The 19,627-nt window shown below is 41.8% G+C and overlaps 1 protein-coding gene across 4 annotated transcripts in view; it reads left to right on the plus strand.

Annotated features, from left to right (window-relative positions):
* RANBP3L (RAN binding protein 3 like) overlaps positions 1–6,945 on the plus strand; it is a 49,488-nt gene extending 42,543 nt beyond the window's left edge. For all 4 annotated transcript variants that reach the window (XM_089513289.1, XM_089513310.1, XM_089513303.1 and 1 more), the window contains one exon: positions 6,496–6,945. In XM_089513289.1, the coding sequence (XP_089369415.1) occupies positions 6,496–6,539 (44 nt within the window). In that variant the 3' untranslated portion in view covers positions 6,540–6,945. The remainder of the gene's footprint in view (positions 1–6,495) is intronic.
* Positions 6,946–19,627: the final 12,682 nt, after the last annotated feature.

Here is a 19,627-nt window from a genome sequence, read left to right on the forward strand (position 1 = left end):
ATACACCTTAACTCTACATGTCTAACCATCTGCATGTCCAGATAAAAATAAGAAGAACTTAGTGGGGGTTACTCCTATGTAATTTGACATCAAACTAAAAGGTATGCAGTTTTTCCCATGCTGGTTTGAGCTGACGGAATATGGCAAATATTTCCCATGCATAAAGCCATTGAAAGCACTAAACTGCACAAGAGCAATAACATTTTATATCCATTTTTTTAAAAAAAATCACAGTTTATACTATTTGTTCCTTTTTCAGCTGTGGTCTAAAAACAGTCTATTTCCTTGTCTAAACATAATATTTTGTTTATCTAAGATCACAGAGGCCTTTTTATTAACTTCTGTTCGTAAACATCCTTTGTCTAAAAGAATAAAGTGTGAAGTTGTACTCTTCTCTCTTCTGCTCTTCTACTTTAGAGTTGTGCCTGTGCGTGTGTTGGAAAATCTATGCAAGGACATTTTTTTAACATTTAAAAAATGCCAAATGCTTCATTAAGAGTCTTAGGCTTCAGTCATGTGCACACTTAGAAGGAAGTAAACTGTAATTAGTAGCTAGTGACTTTTAGCAATTGCTTGCTTCTGCAAAGTATGAGACATGGAAAATATTTGTGAAGTGACTCCCAGTGGAGGTGGACTGGTGAGCGCTATTCATGGAAAAATGACACACTGCCCAGGTGGGCCTTCACCAACAGCAGAATTACATTTCTGTCTAGTTGGCATTATCCACAGTTTTCATTTTGCACTGGTAAAAGCTTGCTTGGTAAGACCTCAAGGTCTCTCTTTTTATTCTTTGGCTGTACTCTTTCTAGAAGCAAAAGTGGCTAAACTGAGTCTGTCATACCTTGGGCATATTATGAGATGACATGCTTCATTGAAAACAATGATCATGCTCATTAAGCACTAGGAAAAAGAAAACACCACATTACAAATAGATTGACTCAATAAAAGGAAGGCACATCCCTGAGGTAAAGGTTACATGACTTGCACAAGTCTGTTCATGTCCAGGGCTCTTGCAGGATTGTCGTTCACCAAAAGTCAAAGCAGACTCGGTGGCAAATAACAACAACAAAAAGAATATAGCCCTTAGTGCAATCGTTATTATGTCTCTTTCCACTCCCAACCACTCCCTTCACATGACAAAAGAAAACCAAGATGCAGCAAGAGAGAAGCAGCTTTCTCTTCGTCTCTCTGAAGCTCTCCCTTTCTCTTCCTCGGGAAGACAACTTGTAAAAGCATACTGTATATACTTGTGTATAGGCTGACCTCATATATAAGTCGAGGGTGGGTTTTGGGGCCAAAATTGTGGATTTTTACATGACCCGTGGATAAGTCGAGGGTAAAAAAGGGCATGTAACCAAAGATGTAAAGGATGTCCTATTCACTCTTCCTAGCCAGGCTGCCTCCTCCAGATGTTGGGCAAGTCAAACTTTCTCAGCCTCAGGGGAAGGCAATGGCAAACTCTCTCTGAAGAAACTTGCCAAGAAAACCCCATGATAAATTTGCCTTAGGGTCGCCAAGAGTCAAAAACAACTTGAAGGCATACAACAATAGCTTCTACAAAGAGGAAACAAATGGTTTGGGTGGACAAAATGGCATGCATTCCTGGCTTGTGAAGCAAGCACATTATTCAGATGGCTAACATAGAAGCTGGGAATGACCAATGAACAAAGAAACTCCATTTTAAATATTGCCTCCTTTCATTAAATGAGTTTAGGCAGGCTGCTTTTTCTCAGTCCTTCACCTGCTGTTTGTAATAACGGGGCAATAATACTGACATACCCAGCTGTGTTTTTGTAAAGAGTATAACTAGACAATCTAATACTGGACATTGGAAAGTGCTGTAGATATTAAATATTACTGTCAAAAAGAAAAGCAAACAAAATTTAAGCGAGCCTGACAGAGTGGCATACATCTATGTCCCATGGTGATTTCCTGGCAGCAATTTCTAGTGATAGAAGGATTTACTTCCAAGTAAACATGCCTAGTATTATATCTTATTCTTATTTATATAAGATGAACACTAAAAAGATCTTTGTCAGTAAAGGTTTGAGACTCATTTTTGCATCATAAGTAATATACAAAGAGCTTACTCTTTCCCCCTTAAGCAGTAATGGCTTAAACCAACATTCAAAGAGACACCCCCCCCCGCCCTTTTAACTAGAGCATCAGCCCTGAAAGCACTGCAAGAGTTTTCTGAGGAAGGTAATAAAAGGCCAACATTTATTTGCAGAGTTCAAGGAACTATCCAATCAGAGTGCTGATGTGCAAGTTTAAACAAATATGTTGACAAGTAAAGGCCTCTGACACAGATCCGGGGGGAAAATTAAGGCTTAGTGGATGATGATAACTGAGGACATAGTCCTTGGAGGATACTTGCACTTTGGCATGTGCCCCTCTTACTTTGATGGGCTTCTCAATTGAGTGTGTGTTTGTGTGTGTGTGTAGTGCACAAAATAAAAGAGTGGAGTGAGAAAAATTCTGAAGATTCCATATCCCCCATCAGTCCAAATTCCTCCTCCTTTTAGCTCTAGGTGATCATTGACATCCTGACCCCTTCTGTTATCAGGCAACCTTGGCAGGACCTCAGGCAGTTCCTGCTTTATTTATTCTAACTATGTCGACTTCATTCTGCTTATCTTCTGTGCTAGCCAATCCTGCTCTAAACACAAGAAGCTATGCAGAAAAACTTTGCTGTGCTCTTGCTCTGAATACCACCATTTCTTAAACGGTTCCTGCCACCTGAAAACTGCCAGCTTTTCTTAGCTTCTGGGCCCTTGGCATCCATGTGACAGCTTAAAATTGGCAGGGCCAACTTCTCCCATTAACATATCCTGATGCCAGGAAAAAAATCGCTAGACAATTCTGCCTGTTACTCATTTCTTAATACAAGGAGAAGTGAGAAGCCTGTGGTTACTGACTATCATCTTGATTCTTGAAGCAAAGAATCGGCATCAAACAAAGAGCTGCATGAAACTGAGGTGTATCAAATTGAACATGGTTTCAAAGGGAGAAAGAAAGGAGGAATATATATACAGTATGTTCAATTTGATGTAGCTCTTTGTTTAATGCTGATTCTTTGCTTCAATAATATACATATATGGGGAAATATTGAAGGTTGAGGACATCTAGAACTCACACAAGGCCACTGCCCATAATCATTCCCAGACTTTCAGGTTACTTGATTTTAAAAAGAGGAAGAGGGGAAAAAATATAGGAGGAAATGGAAAATAAAGAGCAGCACATCCCTCCCCCCCCCCCCCCCCCCCGGTTAGAGCTACCACATTAGATGGTACTTGAAATTCTTCCAAATTAAAATTTAACTGTTGTATGTGGTCTCTTTGGCCACTTAAGCTATCCATTTCCTTGGGGATGTATTTGTTCATGAACAAACAGATAGGATTTTCTTTGAAGTTCCTAGTGTAGATATTTGTGTTGCCGAAGAGGCGAGGTGCTTTAGAAAAAGCAAACGAAAAGTAGGTCGCCTCTTAAACATTTGGTGAAAACTTAAAAGGAACCCTTCATTTCCCGCTATTAAAATGCATTGCAGGCCACCAGCAACTGCTAGTGGTTTAAAAGAGTATACAAAAAGGTTAACGTTTGAATGGCAAGCATGAATGCTCAACGTGCTCTGAGTGTTTAACACTGGCCTTTGTTTTATTCTCAAGAGTATGTTGTTGTTGTTGTAGCTTGCAAAGTTTGCTTGCTGAACCATCACCAGCATTCTGCTAAGAGTTGCTTCATGTCAGCTCATTGCTCTGTTGTTACACTGGTACACTGTTACCTTACATGATTATTCATGAATCTTTCTTATACCGTTTATCATATATATCAAGAAACTTAACTAACATTGACTGGGTTGACTTTGCTTATGAGTTGAACGAAACCAAGAGTGGTAACACCTACAGTTCCTTGGAATTTTATTCATATGAAGTTCAATGCTTGATGGACTCAAAGGAAGTAACACACACATATTCCATGCCAAAATGTGCTTGAAGATGTTTGGGGCATCAATCTAAATGTAAATATCAAATTTCATCAATATGTGCATTTTAAAGCAAAACATAAATTTCTTTAGGAAGTATGCAAAATGGATGATGGATCAATTGCCAAATATTACTGTGCTACTTGTTTGAGTCACAAGAGATAAAACACAGAGTTTAGTGACTCTGCATATTGAATTGTATAGCATAAGAGAAAACACTCTAAATTACAGCATATGTATGTAGCTGTAATACTGTATATAAATGTACCTATGGTATATACATCTTTTTGTGATGGACATTCTGAGGGAAGTCCAGAAACTGTCATGAATAAAATATCTCAACCTAGATTGCATTTTTACACATGAAGAGGCTCTATGCTACCAAGAAAGGCAAACTAGAATGCATCACAAATATAGATCATGATCATAATCCAAGAAATGTGCTCTCATACCCATGTGGTATATTTTAAACCCAGTTAGCAGGTTGCTTTGTGCAGCAGAGCTCCTCAGATTTTTGTTGCCTCCTGCATTTCTCTAGAAACCAATGCTAGAGTCAATTTTAGTGCAGCACATGCTCATGTTAAATGCAGATGTATACAGACCATGGCCAGTCGTGTACAGTCTATCATTTCATATGCTTTGGTTTCCCATGTAAATGAGAAAGAGCAATGAGCTGACATGAAAAAGAAAGAGACCATAAGATCGTAAGCTACTCTACAACATTTCACATGAAAACAGGGACACATGTGGTCAAGCAACACCAAAGTGTGGTCAAGATGGCTTATATTATTAATGAGGAAGAACAGACAAATTAAAATAGGCTGCAGCAGTTTTCTTTTCCCTGAGACTACTGGGAGCGGCAAGCTTCTGCACTTTCCTCTCCTGCTGAGTTAGCTCAATGCAACCTACTTTTGCACTCTATCAGTTTGTCGCAACTGAAGTAAGCCAAGGGGGAAAGTGGGAGGAGGAGAGAATTTTTGTGGTTGGTGTGTGCCTTCAAGTTGTTTTTGACTTATGGTGACTCAAAGTGAAGCTATCACAGGGTTTTCTTCACAAGATTTGTTCAGGGGTTTTGCTATTCCTTCTTCCGAGAGAGAGAGAGAGAGAGAGAGAGAGAGAGAGAACAACTTACCTAAGATCATACAGTGGTTTTCCATGGCAGCATTGTGATTGGAACCCTGGTCTCCAGAGTCATATTCTAATGCTCTTACCACTACACCACTTTTGCTCCCAAGGAAAGAGAAACTGGGGCATTTTAAAAGCTGCTGAAAAGTGGGATGTAAAAACCCACTGGGTGATCTTGGACAAGTCACACTCTCTCAGTCTCAAAGAATGGCAATGGAAAATCCCCTCTGAAGAAACTTGCCAAGAAAATCCCATGATAGGTTTGCCTTTGGGTCACCATCAGTTGGAAATGACTTGAAGGCACCCAACAACAACAAAGACTACTCAGGACTCTCTCTGCCAAATTGGAACCGTTGGAGCCTATGTCTCTTTGTGCACAGAATGAGACAAGTTATCATGGACCAGAAGTAGATTTTTCTGGCTACATTTGGCAGTGCTTGAGAACAAAAATTCTGTTATGTGCAGGAATCTAAAAAGGGAATTCAATGACTAGGTCCGTTGCAAAGCCATGGGATAGAGTCCCATTGTTTCTGGCATAAGCAGGGCCCAGCTCTACAGCTTCTGGTCTCATTCCCTTGTTTGTTGTTTTGTAACTAGCAACATCCCAGCAAAGACACTATTCAGCTGCTTAGCAACCTTCTCTCAGGCTGCAATCGACCTAAATCTTCAGTCCTGTGCACTTGTTCTTGGGAATTAGTCCCACCAAAACAAGGGGAACCTCAGATATGAATGTAAATCTATTTGAACTTAATGGTAGATATGAGTTGTGTACCACAGAAATACAGCCAGCATGCTGATGATATGCAAGAATCCTCCATTTACCTCAAAGACGTCCAAACACAATGGTTTCTGCATACTGCCCAGACAATATGTAGATTTCCTTCCCACTGCAAATGGCAAAAGTTCCCACAGAACAAGGAAGCACTTGTTTGCAAACACTCCTTCCAAAATCTAAACAATCAAACTTTAATAGCAGACCTTTAACACTGGTGGCATTCATTAGTTATATTTTTCTACAGATAAAAGTTTTTTAACACCCTGTACTTCAGCAGTTACTTTTGTTGCAACATTATTTAATTACCCATTGCAGTGAAGCAAGAGAGGAAGAAAAAACTGACTCTGTAATGAAAACAAACATAAAAAGGACAGGTAGCTTGAAAATGATGTTCCCAGTTGAAGTTTCGAGCACTACTGTGTGCATGGGTACTTCCAAACAAATATTACTATAGCTTATTTTAAAGCCACTCAGTGAGTACCACGGCTGAGTGGGAACATGAATCTGGATGTTGCATATAGTCTTAATGGTCTGAATTAAGGTAACACTGTGTAATGTTAATTTTTTACAATCAGTTTCAGCAAATAACCAATGGCATTACATTCTTCTGCAGACCATTCTCCACGGATCCGAAGGCACTCTGTGGTCTGTTCGTGACAACTCACTGCTTCCAGTCCTAGAAATAAGAATGAAAACCTGTTTGCTTTGGTGGTCTGAAAGACTCGGCGCATGATGGATTTCTCTGCAGCATTTGTCGCATGACTGTAGGGCCAAGATTTCTGAATGTTGGCTTCAAACGCTTGAAGATACATGGAAGAAGCACTTTAAAGATACCGATCATTAATCCTTATACTCAAGCAGGAATCTGAGCATTGCTCCATTTCTCTAGGAATAATGTTTGAAAAGGGAAAGAAACTACATATTTTGGAGTGAGCCAATTGAAAGTACAATTTAAAGAAAAGGATAATCCTGATTCTTTCATCATATTGATGGCATTAATCACTTATCTATGAATTACTGTGCTGTTTCTCTATAGACAAGTGACAGGCTGCTTACATATTTGCAAAATGCTAAAAGTTTAGGTTTCACTTTTGCTAACACAGCTTTATATTTGGTTGTTTTGCCAACAAATGAGTTTAAGGGCCAAATTGCCATTTAGAGAATAAAACTGGTGAGTGAAATCAAAAAGCTACTTCAGTGGATTTATTTACAGAATACAGTGCATGAACATCTATATAAAACATTTTTGTCACAATTTGAAGTCTAGTATTACAGGATTTGATACTTCTGCCAAAACTGATTTGAGCAGGCTAAATTATGGCAGTGGACTTATGCTATGGATATAGAAATAGATGGTTGCAGGTGGGTATACTGCACGTATGTATAAAACTTTAGGGTGTGTTCATGTATGGTACATTCATCCAACCAATAATACATGCATAGCTATAATAATAATAATAATAATAATAATAATAATAATAATAATAATAATAATAATACGTTTTATTTATAGACCGCTATTCCGCAATGATCATAGCGGTGTACAGTAAAAATTGTAATACAATACAAAAAATTGCAAGGCCTCTCTCCCCCTCAAGATGGTGGTCGGAAGGAGGGCTCTTTGTCTTTCCAGGCCAGGCCTCTCTCCCCCTCAAGATGGTGGTCGAAAGGAGGGTTCTTTGTCTTTCCAGGCCAGGCCTCTCTTCCCCTCAAGATGGTGGTCGGAAGGAGCTATGTACTAGCAATGTACCCCATATCGCATTGGCAGGATTCCACTTGTCCCCAAAGCTTTTGCTCTGACACTGTTTGCCAAAGGGGACAGAATTGGACCAAATTCTTTAACATCATGATGTATAAAATTACTTTGAAAAACAAGATGAAATATTAGCTATTAATACTGCATCAAGGGTAATGGCTGTGATGTAGTCCTGCTGATGAATATTATTAAGAGTTTTGCTGCAGGCTAATGTGAACACTGGGTTAAAATTTAAACTTTCAAATTAGCTGGTGACAAACCAGCAGCATTTGCACTTGCATGCCCTTTGGTCTGCAGAGAGAGATACTTTGCACATACAAAGGGGTGTACCAAAAATAGAATATTAAAAAAATAATATCTGCCCTGCTGGGTCAGACTAAGATCTATCTGGTCTAATATTATGTTCACACAGTGGCCAGTCAAATGTCTATGGGAAGATCCTGAGTAGGACATGAATGCACTAGCTGTGTTTTCTGCCAGCTAGTATACAGACCTACTACTGCTGACCCTATAGTGAATTTGTCCAATCCACTTTTAAATTATCTAAATTGGTTACTTGAAGGAGTGAATCTCACAGTTTGACTGTGTGCTATATGAAGCAATCTTTCATTTTACATATCCTGAATGCTTTTTCATTCAGTTTCAATGATTTCAGGTTCTAATGTCTTGAAAGAGTAAGGATTTTTTTCCCGTGGACTTTTTGGACACTATGCAAACTTTTATACCCCTCTATCTATTATGCTCATTCGCCTTTCCCCTTCACCCAAGTTTAGGGTTGCCATAAGTCAGGACCTCCAAACCGGGACAAATGTAGGACAACATTTTCAAATGTGGGACACTTTCAAAAAAATGGAGGACACAAAAATTGCTGGTTTTTTAAAAAAAAATATAGGGTTAGATAGAAGGGGGTTAAATAAGGGGGTTTGAGAAAGGGGGGCTATAGCAGGAGGGCTAGATGGGGTACCTAGAGGGGGTTAGGGTTAGATAAAGAGGAGTAAGATAGAGAGGGGTTAGAGGGGGGCTTAGAAGAGACTTAAATAAGGGAGTTAGATAGAGGGGGTTACAGAGGGCTTAGATAGAGGGGGGTTAGATGGGCTTAAATTCTAAAGCACCAGAGTTGTTCTCTCTGCAGGGCTCTCAGACTACACACACACTGCAGAAATAACCCTGTCTGACAGTACTTTAACTGCCCTGGCTCAATGCAATGGAATTCTGGGAAATGTAGGTTGTGGCTCCAGAGCAGAGCTCTGCTTGTTCAGTGCCAGGAGCTGATCTGCCTGTGTAGTTTGGCTATCAGTGAATTTCACAAACCGCTCGGATTCCCAGTAATTGGGCGGTATATAAATAAATCATATTATTATTATTATTATTATTATTATTATTAAATAAGGGGGTTAGAGCAGTGGTTCCCGAACTGCGTCCTTTAAGAGATTTTGGACTTCAACTCCCAGAAGCCTCAGACATGTTACTCAATAGTTTGAGATTCTGGGAGCTGAAGTCCAAAATTACTTAAAGAGCACAGTTTGGGGATCACTGGGTTAGAGAGAGGGGGGAGTAGATAGGGGTTGGAGGGGGGTTTAGATGGAGAGAAGGTGGTAGATAGAAGGGGGTTACAGAGGGCTCAGTTAAAGTGGGGTAACAGGGGGAGATGGAGTCAGAGAGAGGGTTAGAGAGGAGAGGGGTGTGTGTTTGGGGGGCCTTGGGGAGGGGGCTTCCAATGTCCGACGGGGGCAATCCTGGGGGGAGCCTGGGGCCCAGGAAGGGCCTGGAAGGTGCCCTCTTGCCTCTCCCAGGTGCCAGCCCTTTCCTCCTCTTCTGAGCCTTGCCAAGGCTCTTCTTCTTCTTCCTCTTCCTCTCCGACGGCTGGGTCCCTGAGGCGCCCCTCCCCTTTAGTGAGGCAGCTCTCCCGGCGCTTCAGAGCCCCTTCCTTGCAAGAGCAGGAGGAGGAGGAGGGCTGGGGGGCAGGGGTTCCAGGAAAGGGCCCTTTCCTTCCCCAGGCCGGGCTGCCCCAGAGGCCAGGGCCCTTTCCTCCCCTCTCCCAGCGGCCTGCCTGGATGGGCAGGGGCCACTGCTGCTGCCGACCTGCCTGGCCCTGCTCCTCCTCGCACATTGTTGCCCTGCCTAACTAAGCCTGCTCCTTGGGAGGGATGGCCAGTAGGGGCAAGGCAGAGCACCAGAGCCCTCCCTTGCCAGCTCCAGCCCTGGCTGTTGCGCTTATCACAATATAGGGATGCAGCAGGGCCAGGAGCCGGGCAGCCACCCGAGGGTGTGACGGGACCGGGAACACCCCCTAGAAAGCGGGGGAGTCACGCCTCCCACCGGGTTATGGCAACCCTACCCAAGTTAAACTGGCTCAAATTTTGGGCCTGTACAGATAGGCCAAAATAAATCTGCTTCGGGTCACTTTGGAGGTATGCTGTTTAAATGATGCATGTGTCCTAAGAGGCCAGAACCTGCGCTCCAGCCCTAAGGACTGGAGCGTAGCTTTGATGCAGCTCCTGGCCTCTTAAGACATGTGTGTAATTTAAACAGCATACCTCCAAAGTGACCTGAAGCAGCTTTATTTTGGCCTGTCTGTATGGCCCCTTTGTTAACATTTTTAGTTGCTTGCGTCCTCTGATAATTTTGGTTATTCCTCTCCCCACTTTTTCCAACTCCAAAATATTCTTTCTCGGGTGTAACAACCCTGACTGAGGCTGTACATAGTCTTCCCAGTGGGGGGGAAAAATTCAATCCTTTTTATTTTAACCATCTGAAAAATGTGAGGCCATCAGCAAACATGATCACTGCACTGACTCATCCTGAACATTAATGAACAAGTTATAAAGTGCTAATTGAACACAGATCCTTTGATTATTCCATTTCTTACATCTATCCATGTTGAGAACCTATGTTTCTATTCCTGTGCTCAACCTTTTTACTCTAACAAGTCTACAAAAGGATCCTTCCATTTATGTCATGAGGGCTAAACTTGTTCTTGAATCTTTGTTGAAGGGCTTGGAAATGTTTTGAAATATACAATGTCATCCTTCCAGTGAAAATGATGCTTCATGGTCACAAAATCTCCAAATAGTGAGACAGAGCTCATTTTGCAGAACTCAGCAATTTCCCCCCTTTTATGATAAAGAGCATATCCTGACTGATTGAAAAATCCCTAATTTTGTTCCTGTTCTTTCTGATTTTATACTGAGTTAAAATAAGCTGACCTGGGAGGAGCTGGTATAAAAACAAAATCTGGTCATACCAGGAAACGACAACATATTCTGGGACTTTCTGGTCTTTTTAATCAGTCTGGATGTGCCTTCATTTTAATAAAATGTTTCTACCAGTTTACCTGAACATGTAATCCTATTGGATGACTACTTTTATTTCTTAAAAAAATAAATATTACATTAGTCTCTTTCCAGCCTGCTGTTACATAAGATATTTTTAGAGACAAGTCACATATTTGTGTTACAAGATTAGCAATTTCATTCTTTCAGCACATTATGGGAGTGTGGACACCATCTGGACTCAATGATTTGTTGATTTTTGTCAGTAATGTATAGAACACAGTCTCATAACCAGTTCCAGAAAAAGTCAATTCAGACATGGGTATCAGTTGCTTATTTTCTGTAGTGAAGATAGAATCCTATGGAATCCTAGGATTTGTAGTTTGTTGTGGAATCAGGGCTCTCTGACAAGAAAAGCCTAAATATCTCACAAAACTACAAATCCCAGATTTACCTAGCATGGAGCTATAACAGTTAAAGTGGTGTCAACTGCTTTATTTCTGCGGTGTGGATGCCATTCCATTCTTTTATTCTCTGCCTGCTTTTCTTTTGTGTTCCTTTTTATTCTCTTCACTTCGACAAGGATTTTTGAAGATTATACCTTAAGCGTTAAACCAGCAGATAACAAGGCCCCAAGATTTGTAAATCCACTTGTTTGCACCTTTTCTATATACTATGCAATGTAAACAGCTACAGTCCTGTATATACTTTCTGTGTGCAAATGCATTTACCAAAAATGGTACTGAAAACATTGCCTGTTGTGTGAAATTGATATGTGATGCCAAAGATAATAGGTTTATTATTGAAAACTAATACACTGCAGTGTAACTCTCTATTAGCTTTCTGAAGAGCATATGAGCCTTCAAATTGACTCCAGCATATGGCAAGTCTGTCATAGAGTTATCTTGGCAAGAGTTTTTCAAAGGGAATTTGCTTTTGCTTTCCTCTGAGGCTCAGAGAGTGTGACTTGCCCAGTGTCACCAAGTGCGGTGTCATGGCTGAGTGGGGATTTGCACTTTGATATCCCAGATTTCTACTACAATACACAAACCACTACACCATGCTGGCTCTCATATTTGTTTATCTGAAAGTAAATTCTACTTATTAAACTGTACTCCCCAGGAAATTTGTTTAGAACATATAGGTAGGCCAGTTCTGTCCCTGTTTTCATATAATGAACTTGCTATCTGTGCTTCAACTCTTATTAAATTATGGCCTTTTCTTCTTAAAAAAAGTGATCTGTGGCTTGAAGCTGGAAAAGAGGGCAAAGCTTGGCCATTGGGCAATGCTGATTAAGGATTTTTGAAGATTTGGAAAACATTCCAAGCTCTCCAAGATAAATTTGTTTCAGAAAGAAAAAGTGTGCTGCTTACTTACCATTGTTAACACACCCTCCTTGCTCTCTAGATCAACATTGCCCAATCTGCAGCCCTCTAAATATGCTGATTTACAGTTCCCATCATCCTCAGACAACATAGCCCTGCATTTGGAGGGCTCCTATGTAGTGAAGGCAGTCCTAGATCAATTGCTGTATGAATGCTGCATGTAAAACAAATACTTCAGTCCTACTCACTGTCAGATGTCCAAAATGCTGATGGAGGGGCAGAAGTACTGAACTAGTTTGTGCACAGCCAGCTGTAGTAGCCACTGCCCAAAAACAATTAATTTAACACAGAGTGATTTACTCAACTCTGTATAGCAAGTTTAGCACCCATCGTTTCTAGAGACCAATGCTATCACAGATGCATTCAGTTTACTTTGCTCACCTATTAGTAATCTTTACCTATCTTTAATTTGTGCTAGATATTTCTGGAGGGAGGTAAATAGTTACTCTCTTACAATGCTTCATCAAACTGTAATCTTCCAAATTACACTTATACTATACAATCGATAGGAAATAGCTGAGGTATCTACTAACAACTATAATGACAATAGAATTCTAGGTGTTTTCAGACTCACCCATGTTTGTTCATGCTTACCCCAAAATGTGTATTTCAACAGGAAAAAAAAATTAGTCAGGGAGGAACCTAAAGTTATCCTGTTTGTAAAGCAGGAGAATGTTTCTGCTTTTGTTAATATTGTTAACAATGGCAATCATACAGTAAAGATGGTCTAACTCTCAAAGCATCACATATAGTGCCCAAACACAGCAAAAACAGCAGCCCACCAGTGTAATTCAACAGATCATACAATTATGTCTCCATCTTTAAGCTATCATGTAGCCATGACAGTTAAAGCTGAACTATAGCGCTACAACTGTGTGGTGTGAAAGAGACCCTGATCTATTTTTGAACAATTCAGTCAAAATGCAAAACGATTAACTGCAAAATAAGCTTCATCTTGATGCATAATATGCCCAGGCTAATACCTAGCCATACAAATTGGTGCATTAAATATCTCTCTGCATCAAATATCTCTGAAAAGGTTCCAATTCAACTCAAGGTCTGTTACTGTAATTTACCTGTCAAAGTCTTAAAATGGGGCTTTGATAATAATCTAGATATTTAACAAGTTTCTTTCTCTCTCCTTTAAAATGTACTATCAAATAAGTGCATTTTATTTATTATATTCATAACAATTTTGAAAAAGGAAATAAATTTTCATAACAATCTAGGACACTGTTTTGCTACTGTTCAAAGATGGATGGAATCTAGTAAGGAGGTCATGGGCATGAATCTTTAAGACCTAGTCCTAGGCAGAGCAGTGGAGGATAAGGAATCTTGGAGCCACAAATATTTTATTACTTGCTTTCTAAATTTTACAGGAAAAGTTAAAATACCAGATTGACTCCATTAAAAGAACTCTTTTACACTTTTTAAAAAAATGTGTTGTTTTACAATTATCGTACTTTTTTTTTAAGTTAACATATATGAATCTTAGGTAACAAGTTAAGGAAAGGATCCATATGCTGCATTTTGAATATTATTTTATAATAAACAAAACAGAATAATAACATTATTTTATAATTTTAATATAAAGTCTTGGCTTTTGTTATTGTGTGCCTTCAAGTCGCTTCTGACTTATAGCAACCCTATGTCAACCCCAAAACATGATTTTCTTGACAAGATTTGTTCAGAGGGGTTTGTCTTTGCCCTCCTCTGAGGCTGAGAGAGTGTGACTTGCCCAAGGCCACCCACAACTGAGTGGGGATTTGAACCCTGGTCCAGATCCACCTGATCTTGGAAGCTAAGCAGGGTCAGCCCTGGTTAGTACTTGGATAGCAGGCCACCAACAAATACCAGGTACTTCAGGCTGTACAGTAGACCCTTGGTTCCCATTAGGTTTTGGTTGCAGGAGCCTCCATGGAAACTAAAATCCATGGAAGCTCAACTTCCATTAAATATAATGACAACGTGAAGTGGTGCCCCTTATATAAAATGGCAACATCAAAAGGATATGAATTTTGGAATGTATACTTTTTTTGGAATACAGTTGACCTTTCTTATACACAGATTTTTTTATACATGGATTCAAGCATCTATGGTTTGAAAATGTTCAAAAAAGTATAAATTTCAAATATCAAACCTTAATTTTCCAATTTTTATAAGGGACACCATTTTGCTATGTCATTATATTTAATGGGACTTGAACTTCCATGGATCTTGTTATCCACGGGGGATCTTGGAACCAAAACCCAGCGTATAACAAGTGTCCACTATATTTCCAAGCCATGGATGGTTGAATCCATGGATATGGACTGTATTTCAGAGGAAGGAACTGGCAAAACCATCTCTGAGTATTCCTTGCTTAAGAAAATCCTACGAGATTCATGGGGTTGCCATAAGTTGACAAGTCACTTGAAGAAACATGCACACACACACACACAGCAGAATTGTAGTTCAATGCTCAAACCACATGAGCTCTGTTTTGGTACATCTTCTTTAGCAATTTGTATTTGCAACATTATGTGTTTTTTGCCTTAAAATTTTAGAGTGAAAAGCTGGAACAGATTCAAGGCAGCCATTTTTCTACCTCTGGCATCCTCCAAATGCTACCTAAGCTAAAAATAAAACCAAATGTGTCTGAAAGTCCACTTCTGATTTTTAAAAGGTGGTATTTTTCAATATCAAATAGCAAGGGTTCTGCAATCCGTTAAAAAGGCAAATTGTCAGTCCTGGACAGTTCCAAAACAATTCACTCTTTCTTGTATGAAGAACCTTGAGGGGTCAAGGACTACCTCAGGTTTTAGAGTCTGCCATTTCACCACTTGTGAGCTCAGAATTAAACGTCACTATCTTTGACTTAGGTGTGTAAACCGCCGCTGTACTAGAAGTAAAGTTTACACTCATTCTGAAAGAAGAATAATCATGTGGCCATGCATGGAAATAATATGTGCCTTTATTTCATTCTCCACTAAAATCACATTTCCTCTCTTTTTCATATGTACTACTATTTGAAAGTAAAGTATTACTTCTAAAGAAGGTGTAACCAGAGGAAGAGGAGGAAAATGAAGGTTAAATATCAGTTATCCCAGATTTTTAAAATCCAGGATTGCCTTTTGTTTAGTCTCAACAACTTTTAAATAAATTATGAGATACAGTAACGTACATCACACACCCAGAATGTCAACAGACTTACTTCTTGCAACTATAGGAGTCATCTACACCTACGAATCTGCAACTTGTGTCACAGTGACAGGTGTGGAATTTTTCATCTAGGACTACAGCATGTCCAAACATGATCCCCTCTTAGGGATGTAAACTTTTGCATTATGTGTCCTTTTCACCTGCTGTAGGACAAAATGAAGACTTATGTAGTTCTTGAGAATCATACTTGGATTATTCTCTCTTGGACAACAATGCTGTTTAGAAATAATTGTTCCATTGTTTTCTGAGCAAAACAAATTGTTTCCTGCACAAAATCATACTTGCATAGAAAAATCACATGCACTTGTTGCCGCTGTTCCCCAAAAGACTCTTAGAAGTGCAAAGGATTTTGCCAAAGCAATTTTCAGCAGAACCAAGTAGTTTTCCGCACACATGATGAGGGGAATGAGGAATGCAAGATGTTTTGGCAGACCCAGGGTTAGAATTTGGGGCATCACATGAAACACAGTGTCCTTTCCCCCTCATAGTGAAGGTCAAAGCTGGAATCCTGACAAACATTTCTCATTTAATTAAGTAGGGCATGGCTCCCCAGACCATGTTCTTCCAGCCTAACTTTGGGAGCTATGGCAGTTTTTACTACTGCATTACTATAGTTTGATTCACCATGTTATCTGATCCAATGCTGAGTTTTGAACTGTGGAACCTTTTAAACTTTTCACTGTTAGACTAGGAGCACTTGTGGCCTGAAGCCTTGTGAGATTTACATTTAATTGACGGTAACGTATATCTGACGAGAACTGCCCTACTCAGGATGACCCGACATCCTCCTTTTCCAGGACATGTCCTCCATTTCAACCTTCTGTTCAGGAGGAATTCCAAAATGTCCTCCATTTTGAGCCTGATTAAGAAGCTCACTGAATAACACCATGTTTGCGAAGGGATCTGGCAGCACCTCTGAGACTAACTGGAAGATGCAAGTCGATGGCATGAGCTTTCGTAAACTCGATGCATTTGAGGAACGCTCCTAAGGAAATAGGCTTAAGTCTACAAAAGCTCACGCTCCCAGCTTCTTTCTTTCAGTTAGGTCCAAAACACACTGCAGAAATAACCCAGTTTGAGAGTATAGCTGCCCAGGCTCAAATAGAGAAACAGGATGGATCCTTCTGAAATTATACTTACCTAGGAACAGCAGCAGGTTAAGATTTGTCTCATGTTTCTTTCTCGGAGGGGAAAAGGACAGAGAAAATAGTGTCAGGCAATGGGCTGCTTGAGGACACAATGCAAGTCTTGGAGGTGCGTTTCCCCCTTAATTTCAGCACAGTGGGCAAAATGAAAGGAACAATTTAAATAGAGATCCAGTCAAGGCCAGTTTGTTGCTTGCAAAGTACAAGTTTAAGCCTTTGTTTTGCTCAAAGTTCTAGAAGTATATTGTGAGGCATTTTAAGGAAGATAAGTCCATCTGAAAAAGTACGGCTGACTACATAATAATAATAATAATAATAATAATAAGTTTTATTTATAGACCGCTATTCCGCGATGATCATAGCGGTGTACAGTAAAATCGTAATACAATACAAAATACAGTTAAAGGAGGGAGAAGTCTCGTCCTTCAGGCAGTCCCTGATGTTGCTGGGTCTGCCTGATGGCTCCCTCTGAGGCCGAGATGACAGTTGAGGAGGGAGGGGCCTCTTCCTTCAGGCAGTCCAAGATGTTGCTGGGTCTGCCTGATGGCTCCCTCTGAGGCCGAGATGACAGTTGGGGAGGGAGGGGCCTCTTCCTTCAGGCTGTCCCTGATGTTGCTGGGTCTGCCTGATGGCTCCCTCTGAGGCCGAGATGACAGTTGAGGAGGGAGGGGCCTCTTCCTTCAGGCAGTCCCTGATGTTGCTGGGTCTGCCTGATGGCTCCCTCTGAGGCCGAGATGACAGTTGGGGAGGGAGGGGCCTCTTCCTTCAGGCTGTCCCTGATGTTGCTGGGTCTGCCTGATGGCTCCCTCTGAGGCCGAGATGACAGTTGAGGAGGGAGGGGCCTCTTCCTTCAGGCAGTCTCTGATGTTGCTGGGTCTGCCTGATGGCTCCCTCTGAGGCCGAGATGACAGTTGAGGAGGGAGGGGCCTCTTCCTTCAGGCAGTCCTTGATGTTGCTGGGTCTGCCTGATGGCTCCCTCTGAGGCCGAGATGACAGTTGAGGAGGGAGGGGCCTCTTCCTTCAGGCAGTCCAAGATGTTGCTGGTCTGCCTGATGGCTCCCTCTGAGGCTGAGATGACAGTTGAGGAGGGAGGGGCCTCTTCCTTCAGGCAGTCCCTGATGTTGCTGGGTCTGCCTGATGGCTCCCTCTGAGGCCGAGATGACAGTTGAGGAGGGAGGGGCCTCTTCCTTCAGGCAGTCCAAGATGTTGCTGGTCTGCCTGATGGCTCCCTCTGAGGCTGAGATGACAGTTGAAGAGGGAGGGGCCTCTTCCTTCAGGCAGTCCAAGATGTTTCTGGGTCTGCCTGATGGCTCCCTCTGAGGCCGAGATGACAGTTAAAGAGGGAGGAGCCTCTTCCTTCAGGCAGTCCCTGATGTTGCTGGGTCTGCCTGATGGCTCCCTCTGAGGAACATAACAAAATACAGTACGTTTAATAGAGCTGTAAGTAAAGAGAGAGCCAGCGTGGCAAAACGGTTTGAGTGTTGACCTGGGACATAATGTTGTGGAAGGAGGACTATCTCCTAAGGGGGGAAAGGAGTGATATGGGAACGATACTCATATAGGCTCCTGGATTCAAGCATTTGGGGTTTAGAGATAATAACCAGCCATTTAGAGCCAGTTTAGGATCGACATTTGTGTGCTGGACGATGGAGTTTATCACAATTTCGGCATTAAAGAGAGATTAAAGCACATCTAAAGCATCCCACCAATACAGTGTAAATGGTAATTGCATGAATGATTACCAGTTACTCAAATAAAGTGATATATCAGACATCCATCATCACTGGAATCCTGAAAGTGACAAGATGTGTGTTACTGTCTTTTTGTGGGTTTTGTGTGATTACACGATTTCCGCAGGATATTCATGGGATAAGCTCCCAATCTCCTTCATGTGATAAACTCCTATGACTCTGGAGACCAGGGTTCTGGACGACCTTGGGCAAGTCACACTCTCTCAGCCTCCTCAGGGGAAGGCAAAGGCAAATCTCCTCAGAACAAATCTTGCCAAGAGACCCCCAGGACAAGGTGGCCATGGCTCAGAAACGACCTGAAGGCCAGAGCAATGCAGATGCAGACAAGCCTCAGGCGAGGGGCTTGTAGTAATATCAGTGTTTTTAACTTTTAACATTCAACGTCCCCCATTTTCTTGAACAATCCTGCGCTGCCTGGCCCTCCTTGGCCCCCGTTTAAATAAATTCAAATCCCAACCGCCTCCCTCACGTTCCGCCAGCCTCAGCGCCCCAATTGCCCCTACTACGCATGTGCAGCAGCGAAGCCGAATTAGCCTCAACGTTCTCATCATCGCTCAGAACGCGAAGCTGGTGCCTAAAACACGCATGCGCAGCCCAGGCTCCTCCTGCTCCTTCGCCTCCCGATCTCCCTCCCTCTTGTGGTTCTGAAAAACCGAGTGACGTCAAATAGCCTTCCTTCAAACCCTATTGGGTTTGGAATGCGTGGGTGTGACTAGAAAGGCCGGGGTGAGAGAACTAAGCGAGGGAGGAAGGAAGGGGGGCGTGACTTCTTATTTTGGCGCGTGCGTAGAATGCTCGAGTGACGTCAAAGAGCCTTTCACGACTTTCCCTCAAACCCTATTCGGTTTAGAACGCGTGGGTGCGAATAGAAAAGGCGGGCTAAGAGAACTGAGCTAGGGGAGGAGGGGGCGTGTCTTCCCTCCCCTCGCAGAAAAGACCTAGTGACGTCAAACAGCCGAATGCGTGGGAGGGAGGGAATAGAAAGGCCGGGCTGAGAGAACTAAGCGAGGGACCACCAGGGAGGAGGAAGGGGCGTGTCTTCTCATTTTGGCGCGTGCGCAGAATGCTCGACGCGCGGGTGGGAAAGGGAATAGAAAGGGTGGGCTAAGTGAGGGAGGGGGAGTGCCTTCCGATTTCGGCGCGTGCGCAGAATGCCTCCTGCCTCGCGCCTGAGGGGACGTACTTGAGCCCTGGTTGAGGTGGATGCGCGCGCGCTTGTGTGTGTGTCAAAGTGC

This window comes from Sceloporus occidentalis, unplaced genomic scaffold (genome assembly GCF_023333645.1).
Source record: "Sceloporus occidentalis isolate IW3139 unplaced genomic scaffold, rSceOcc1.0.p SCAF_1, whole genome shotgun sequence".
Taxonomy (NCBI): Eukaryota; Metazoa; Chordata; class Lepidosauria; order Squamata; family Phrynosomatidae; genus Sceloporus; species Sceloporus occidentalis.